Below are 8247 nucleotides of genomic sequence, written 5' to 3'. Positions count from 1 at the left end.
CCGTGCTGTCGGCAGCCTGGCAGTCCAGCGGCTGTCTGTGTGCGCGGAGGGACGGAGAGACTCGGGTCCCCCTCCTCGTTCCTCGCTCTGCTCACCGGCAGCTCGCCGTGCTGTTGTTTTGGTTTAGACATCCAGTCCTGTTCTGGTCACTGGCGACCAGCCATGTGGGCTAAAAGCAAAAGGAGTTGCCATAGAAACGCTCAGGTTTCCCCCCGTAAGCCTGTGTGGCACACCTGACGCAGCGACTGGGACTCGTATCATCCTCCTCCCCTCTTTTCACCCGCAGTCACCCCGGGGCGCCACACACCCGTGGACACCGAAAAGCGGAGCCGTGGCCACAGAATCAAATCTAATATAAGTAACAGCTGCCTGTGTTCAGTGTTTTGCTGCTGGATTTAATTCCACCGTGTCTTTCTATCTCCACATCTGCGCTCCAGTTTAAACCAAAGCTGGACTAAAGCGCCGTTCTAAACTGTAAACTCTCCAAATGTTTCCGCGCCATGGCTCTTTTTTTTTTTTGGATCCTTTTGATCTAAGCTCGTCTCCCTCCTTTTTTTCTTTTCTTCTTGTTGTTGTTGTGAAAAGCTGCGCCGTTCCTCTGGTGTCGCCATGTGTTGAACGATGTTGAAGCGATGGAGAGGAGCGCAGAGCTCCATCGATCTCAGGGGAAGCGATTGATTTATGATTATTCGCTGCGCCTCGGTCAGGTGACTGCGGAGCCTCTCAATCCAGCGCCGGGAAGCTTTTCCCTCTCTGCTTATTTATTCGAATTAGCATAAAAGATGGTGTTGCTTTAACGCAGTCAAACAAACAGTCTCTTTCTTTCTTATTTTTTTTTTAATCCTCCAAATGGTCCCTCTTGCGCTGTCACACAAACCTCCGCGGCTGATTGCGCCCATGCGTGCACTGTTTTGACATGTTCCCTCTTTTCCACGCAGGATTGTTGTTTTCGTTCCCTCAACATGCATCGGACGACCAGGATAAAGATCACCGAGCTCAACCCTCACCTCATGTGCGTCCTGTGCGGAGGATACTTCATAGACGCCACCACCATCATCGAATGTCTCCACTCATGTGAGCAAAGCTTTATTCATTGCAGGCTGGAAAAGTGAACTCGGAGTTGTGCAGAATATGCTGCAGCAGGTTGAAGCCTTCAGGAGTTTTTCTTGCATGCTTCCCTTCACCTTTGATTTGAACAGACTGCAGCTTTAGATTCTTCAGGATATCCTTTCAGATGACATCTGATATTGACAGATTTTTTTTTCTCCTTCTTCTATGGTTTGCAGTTTGCAAGATGTGCATTGTGCGCTACCTGGAAACCAGCAAATACTGTCCCATCTGTGATGTACAAGTGCATAAAACCAAGCCACTGCTCAACATTAGGTGAGAACTGTGCAAATTGAATTTTCAGCCAAACTAGTTTAATTTCTCTCTGTTTCCTTTAAATATTTTCTTTCAGCCTTTTTGTTGTGCCTCATGATAGCTCAAATTAATAGGACATGTGTGTGTGTTTCTTTATGTTCTTTCTAATCCATAGTAAATAAATTTTTCTGCATTTGTAATTCTCAGCAGCAGTGTTAATAATGTCTCTTTCTGGGTTTGCCCTTTTGCTTCCCCACTGAATCAGCCATTCATGTAAAATTCTCAAACACTAGATCACTTGTGTGATATATTTTAGATTTCAACAAACCTTAAATACCAGCTTGTCATGTCTGATTATGTGCCAAAATGTTAGAAATCCATGTTACAGAACATCTACCCTCAACACACTTTAAGCTGATTTTCCTTCTCATCCAGGCGACCAACTACACTGTCCTTTTTTTTTTTTTTTTCCTAGTTTCAGCTGAAAATGTCCTGTATTTGTGATGCGACTGACGTTTCTCATCCTCTCTTCAGGTCTGACAAAACTTTACAGGACATCGTGTACAAGCTGGTCCCCGGCCTCTTCAAAAGTAAGAGCACCACGGTCGAGTCACACGTGTATTTTCAGTCTGACTCAGCTTTCTCTGGTTTTCGTTTGACACGTTTTGTTTCGTTCATATATTTGGCAGAGGTGGAAAACCGCAGCAACTGTCCTGACACAGAAAACATGACCAAAAATAAATTCGTTACCCCTCTGGAAACAGTGCAGATATTTCTAAATAATTATGTTAAGAAATGATGCATTGTTTTGCGTCATATCAACCAGTTATCAGTTTAAAATCTGTTGTAAATGCACTGCTGTGAGCTGAGATGACTTGTTTCCACTCAGCCTCTTGTTTCAAAACTTTCCTAAAATGCAGAAAGTTCTGACCCAATATAAGCAGATTATGTGACAGGTTTTAAGGCTTGTTTGCTCTATATGTAGGATAATGTTGTCAAATTTGTAAGGTCTTACTATGTTGAGCACTGCATATGTTGTTAGCTGCACTATACAAATAAAATTAACTTGATTTGACTTGAAATGTGTTGAATTAACTCAAGAATTTAGTTCAGATTTATTGCTGATCACCATCTCTGCTGCATTCAGAATGTTGTGTTTGTGAGAAATGAAAGTGAGCAGACTCATAATAACTCGCCTTTCTGAATGTCTTCAGATGAAATGAAGAGGAGGAGAGACTTCTATGCGGAGCACCCGGTAGATGGTGAGTCAGAAAGGCATGGATTGATATTACTGGTATTGGATTTCTGTTTTGGCACTTCGATGGAGAGGAGAACGAATGCTCTATTTCTTTTGGATGAAAGCTGTTTTTTGTCAGAAATATTTATTATTTGTAGACTCCTGTTTGTGTATTCACTCTAGCTCATCTGTGTGTGTTTTTCTGTCTACAGCTTCTAACGGATCAAATGAGGATCGTGGCGAGGTGGCCGACGAGGACAAGAGAATAATCACAGATGATGAGATCATCAGCCTCTCTATTGAGTTCTTTGATCAGAGCAGGTAGGCTTCTTTGAACAATGACTGATTCTGCATATTTCTGTTTAAATCCTTCACAGCAGACCTGAAAACAACATTTAATTCATTTACAGGGGTTGTTTTTAGGAAATGTAGTCGGTTTTCATTAAGGCTAAAAACATGGGTTATGCAGTGTTATTAAGTAATGTTATGTGGTCCAAAAGAATCTGGATATTAAAGATGTGATAAAGTATAAAAAATGATCCAACCCAGTGTAAATGATGGTGTTGTGAACCTTTTACTTTCCTGTCAGCATCAAACATTTGCCTGAAGATATAATACATGGGTGTGACACATTTTATCAGGTTTAAAAATGGACTTTTCTCCTGTCGTCTTGTTTTAGTATCACCTCTGTTACACCCACAGATCACTGATTGTAAAATCATGTCAAGATATCAGCTTTCCATCCTTGTATTCTATTATTTACAAGCATGCTACAGATGCTGACAGATCTTTTGGATTCCATGTTAAATACTATTTGCAACTCTTTAGGAAGGAAAAAAAAGCATCTGTAAATTATTTTGTTTATTTTATTGAGATTCTGATTTTTTTTTTCTGTTCTGGTTTTGACTCATGGTGAATATGTAAATATGACAGAGCTGAATGGTTCCTAATATTGTCCCCATGTCTCCTCTGTGCAGACTGGGAGTAGCAGTGGAGGACAAGCATTCGAAAGATCAGGTACCACATGTTGATTTGCTCACATTCTCTTCTGTGCCGCTGTCAGTATTTTTGTCTTGTTACCAACCACAAAAGCATGAAACATCCTACCAGCGGATGCATATTGTGACATGTGTTTATCCAAAACACTGCTTTACTTCCTCTTGCTAAACAGCTCCACCGTTTTTGCAAAGCAAATATTCTTTCTCTGCATTTAAGGTGGACCAACCTACGTGCTCTGAAAATGATTTTTCTTTTTTTTTAGTCACTGTGTATTGTTTTATTCAAATACATAGACATCATTTTGTAATATTTAATTTGATGTGCAGGTGGCTAACAAGAGGTACCTGCAGTGTCCAGCAGCCATGACAGTCATGCATCTGAGGAAGTTTCTGCGCAGCAAAATGGACATCCCAAACACCTACCAGGTCTGTGTCTGTATGGACTGATGTCTGGATGGACGCTAGCATTTAAATCTTTCAAATCTTACATAATGATTTTTATTTTAAATTCTGAATTAAATGCAAATGTATTCGCAGATTTTCTTCTATCTAAAGTTCTTTTGCTCTCTAGGTTGAAGTCATGTATGAAGATGAACCGCTCAAAGATTACTACACGTTAATGGATATAGCTTATATCTACACTTGGAGAAGGGTAAGAGATCTTTTCAGACAAATTCTGGTGTTTTATCTAATTGTCCTTAATTTTAAATGTCCTTGTATTGCTCATTCAATGAGATGTGTTCAAGCATTTCTACACTGTCAATAATAATCGCGTTCATCTTCATCAGCTGGAGGCGACATTTAATATAGTTCCATTTATAATACAAACTGACATAACAAAAATCAGCCAGCAAATAATAATGAAAGAAACTTAACATTTTGAATGTGTATCTGGAAATGACAGAATTTTATTTTTGTGCCTTAAGCCACCAATGTGTCAACAAAGACCCTACATTTTATTCAGTTCAATAGTTTTACAAAGCAGAGTGACTGTTAAACACAGGTTTGTATTTTGTAAGCCTGCAGATTCATTTCATTTCTGCTTTTTTTTTTTCCTTTCAAATAATCAGTTTGTTCTTTGGTCTATAAAATGTCAGAAAACTGTGAAAAATGTCAATTAGTGTTTCCCAAAACCCAAGATATCAAAAGTCTTGTTTTGTCCACAATGGGAAGATATTCAGTTTACTGTCAGGGAAGGAAGGAAGTCAGAAAACATTCAGTTTTAAGAAGCTGGAATCAGAGGATTTTTTTTCCTCTCAAAAATTACCCAGACTTTAATCAATTATCAAATATATTTTTCATTTAATTTAATAGCTGCCAACTATCTGATTAATCACTGCAGCTCTAATGTTGTGTGGTCATTTTATTTCATTTAGTTTAGAAAAATGTTTAAAAGACAGACAGACAGGAGGCTGACGGAAGGAGAAAGCTCAGAGAATTTGGGTTAAATCTTCTAATTTAATAAATTCATCTGTACAGTTTCCTATATAAGAAACATCCAGCTGACCTGAAAATGTATTTGATTTTTGTATTTCCTAAGACATTTAGGAGTTGTTTTTTGCACAGTGTATTCTTTATTTTGCTGTTTATTTTACAACAAATGGTAAATTTAGGCTTCATTTGATCAGACATGAAGGTTTTGGGACTAAGAAACAAATGCATTTTTGTCAAATATTATTTTGGGTTAGGTTCATTATGTCTGGAGCTGATTTAGTTTTATTTGAACTGGGTCAAACATTATCTAAATAATATCTAGACTAGGTTAAACTTGTTTTATTTTTAGGGTATTTGGGTTTCTTCCAGAGCTTTTGGATGAGCTGTGAAACCTGTTCAAGAACAACAACAACAAGTTTTACTGAAGCTCTTGTGTTTATTGTGACCAGACGCCTCTCATCATTTTTAATTCAATCCCTTTCCCTCCGCAGAACGGCCCGTTGCCGTTAAAGTACCGGGTCCGACCCAACTGTAAGAAGATGAAGGTGAGCCATGCGCAGCAGGAGGGCCAGAACAGCGCCAGCCGGTCCGGTCCGGAGAGCGACTCTGCCAGCGACAAAGCCGGAAGTCCCGCCGGGGCTCCGTCCACGTCCTCGTCGCTGCCGAGCCCCGGTACGCCTGCGCAGTCCCCGCACCCGCAGCTTCCGCACGCGCCCGGCGGCAACAACAACAACAGCAGCAGCAGCAGCGGCGGCGGCGGCACCGTGAACGGGACTCCAGCAGCAGCAGCAGCAGCCGCCGCCGCCACCACCACCACCACCACCACCGCCCAGACACCCAGCCGGCCCTTCACCCAGTTCGGCAGCGGAGCCGGAAAACCCCGCAAGGTCTCTCTGAACGGCTCGTCGACCTCCTCCGGATGACGCGGGGCCTCGAACCGGAGCCGCCAACGCCAGACACCCGCTCAGCTAATACTGTTTTCATGCCAACGTAGTTCCATTGTGTAGACAATGTTCTCTCTCTTTCTCTCTCCATTTGTTGTTATAAATATTATGCCATCATTTGTAAGTTTAAACGTAGTGGAATCAGAGACATTTCAAACGGAAAAAAAAGGAACGAGGAGGTTCGGGTGGGAGTTTTTATTTTTTATTTTTTATTTTAAATATGAAAGCAGATGTTGAAGGGGGAAAAAACACCAGAAGGTTGGAAAACGGACAAACATTTATCCCATTTTTTTTTTTAAAGGCTACATCTTTATTTTACAGAAGTGACTGAAGGTGACTTTTAACGTGTTTCATCAGGATCCTCTGTGTGTTGGGATATTTTCGTAGTTTGAAACACGCATGCGCACCTTTTTTTCTTTTCTGAAAGAGGGTCGGCGCCAACAGAAGTGTCTTCTTTTTTTTTTTTGACAAGTTTTTGTTCCAGGCATGGAAAGTGGGAGGTAAAGAAAAAAAAGAAGAGTTTGTATAGCGCTGTTGACTTCACAGGGGAAAAACCTATGGAGGATTAAGAAAAAAAAATCAACTTTACTGGAAAACAACAAACTTTCTTGTAGCTGCGGTGGATGAGATCGTTCATCCTCCACGTGTTTATGCGCCGTTTTAGAGAATCCGCGTGTAAATAGAAACAAAAATGCATATTTAATCAGCGATGATGTTATTCTCTTATTCCCCCTTTTGTTCCGAGGGAATGACTTGGGCTCCTGTTCGGCTTCATTTCATGCTCAATGACAGATGTTTTGATGTCTCTGTTTTCCGTATTTGTATCGCTCGATTGTATGGACAACTTATTGTATTGTTACTGTTGCACAGTATAAAACATCTAAATAAAAACATTTTACACTTATGGAGGATTTTCTTTTCTTTTATTGTGGAAGCTCATCGGTCACTCTGCTGTTTTCTTTCTTTTCTTTTTTTTTTTTTTTGCATTGACAGATAAAGGAATGATTGTGGTGTGCAGACGGTGCAAAAGCGCCAGATGTCTGTCTGAATCAGCTGATAACTGAGTTAAGGAGGCCAGCTCCGAGCGGGGAGGAGGAGGAGGAGATCTGGCCCGTGATCAAATCATGCTTCTGAATGCATTCAATTAAGACGGAAGCATTGTTTATTTATTTATTCATTCATTTTTTAATTTTGGATTCATTTGGCGCATGAGTAATGGCGTTTTACTGCAGGGAAATGCAGCATTTTTAATGGAATATTAATTAAAAAAATACACATTTAAATTCTTTTTTTAGCCAGACAGTGATTGATTTATTTTTGATTATTTAAAAAAAATCAAAATACGACATAATTATTAATTTCTTTCTCTGCGTACTTTGTGCAGTCTTGTTCTGATTTTAAATCGTCACGTTAAAAAAAAGGATTTAAATGTATTCTTAAACTAGACTAATAAGCCAATAAATTACAAGTAATCGATTAAATCATGACAAGCACATTTTTTGGAATTTTTATTTTGAAGTGATTTTATTTATTTATTTATTTTAAAAAATTTAATTCATTGTTAATTAAAAAACAAAATTAAATATAAAATAAATAAATAAACAAATCGCCCCAACTCACCCAAAAGATTCTTTAATCAAATCTAGCTGTCTCAACCAAATCAGATTTAATGTGAATGAGTGAATGAGGCAGCAGCAGGATAAACGCTCACATTGATCATACTGTCCTGAACAGATGGAAGAATGAACCGGATCAAACGAGGGTTTGCATTTTATATATTTTGTCACACAGATCATACAGACTGCATTTCTTTATGAAGAAAGGAAACGAAATATATCGCTTATTTCGTATTTATTACGCTGATTTAAACGGTGTTTGGAGCCAGAACTGAATAACAAAGTGGCTGATTTCAATTTAATGTGATCATTTTCTCTGCGGTGAAATCTTGCTTTTAAATTTCCTTTGAAAAATAATAATTAAAAAAAGCTTCTTATTTACAGGAAATAAACTTAAGATGTTTTTTTTTCTCTTTTACTGACATATATTTTAAAACGTTTTAGACACTTGCCACCAGGTGCAGAAACTATGCCAAAAAAAAGAAGCCAAATCATTGACAAAGCTTCTGCTTATCTTAAATATCTTTTAGAAACTAAATGCTGCAGCGTCATCTCAGTGGTTTTATTGTTTTATTTTGTCATTGGCACTTACTGCTGTCATTTTTTCTCACTTTATTAAACCACATTTATGTCATCTTTGATTTATTGCCTATATT

At 39.1% G+C, this 8247-nt stretch overlaps 1 protein-coding gene across 1 annotated transcript; it reads left to right on the top strand.

The window, feature by feature from the left end:
• Positions 1 to 941: 941 nt before the first annotated feature.
• On the top strand, positions 942 to 6879 carry bmi1a (bmi1 polycomb ring finger oncogene 1a). Its single transcript, XM_008301373.1, has 9 exons — positions 942 to 1074; positions 1287 to 1383; positions 1897 to 1952; positions 2577 to 2624; positions 2812 to 2920; positions 3577 to 3616; positions 3925 to 4023; positions 4169 to 4249; positions 5523 to 6879. Exons 1-9 carry the CDS (start codon positions 963 to 965, stop codon positions 5952 to 5954), a joined length of 1074 nt encoding a protein of 357 aa, XP_008299595.1. The 5' UTR covers positions 942 to 962; the 3' UTR covers positions 5955 to 6879.
• The last annotated feature ends 1368 nt before the right edge of the window (positions 6880 to 8247 follow it).

This window comes from Stegastes partitus, unplaced genomic scaffold (assembly GCF_000690725.1).
Source record: "Stegastes partitus isolate 25-593 unplaced genomic scaffold, Stegastes_partitus-1.0.2 Scaffold1667, whole genome shotgun sequence".
Classification (NCBI taxonomy): Eukaryota; Metazoa; Chordata; class Actinopteri; family Pomacentridae; genus Stegastes; species Stegastes partitus.
The sequence above is the reverse complement of the archived record's forward strand: the minus strand, read 5'-3'. Positions and strand labels throughout refer to the sequence as shown.

Excerpts from the sequence above, each read along its gene's own strand:
- bmi1a (XM_008301373.1), top strand. The coding sequence starts at position 963 with ATGCATCGGACGACCAGGATAAAGATCACCGAGCTCAACCCTCACCTC. Across the intron at positions 1,953-2,576 it reads GGTCCCCGGCCTCTTCAAAA|ATGAAATGAAGAGGAGGAGA; the intron begins GTAAGAGCACCA and ends GAATGTCTTCAG. Across the intron at positions 3,617-3,924 it reads ACAAGCATTCGAAAGATCAG|GTGGCTAACAAGAGGTACCT; the intron begins GTACCACATGTT and ends TTTGATGTGCAG.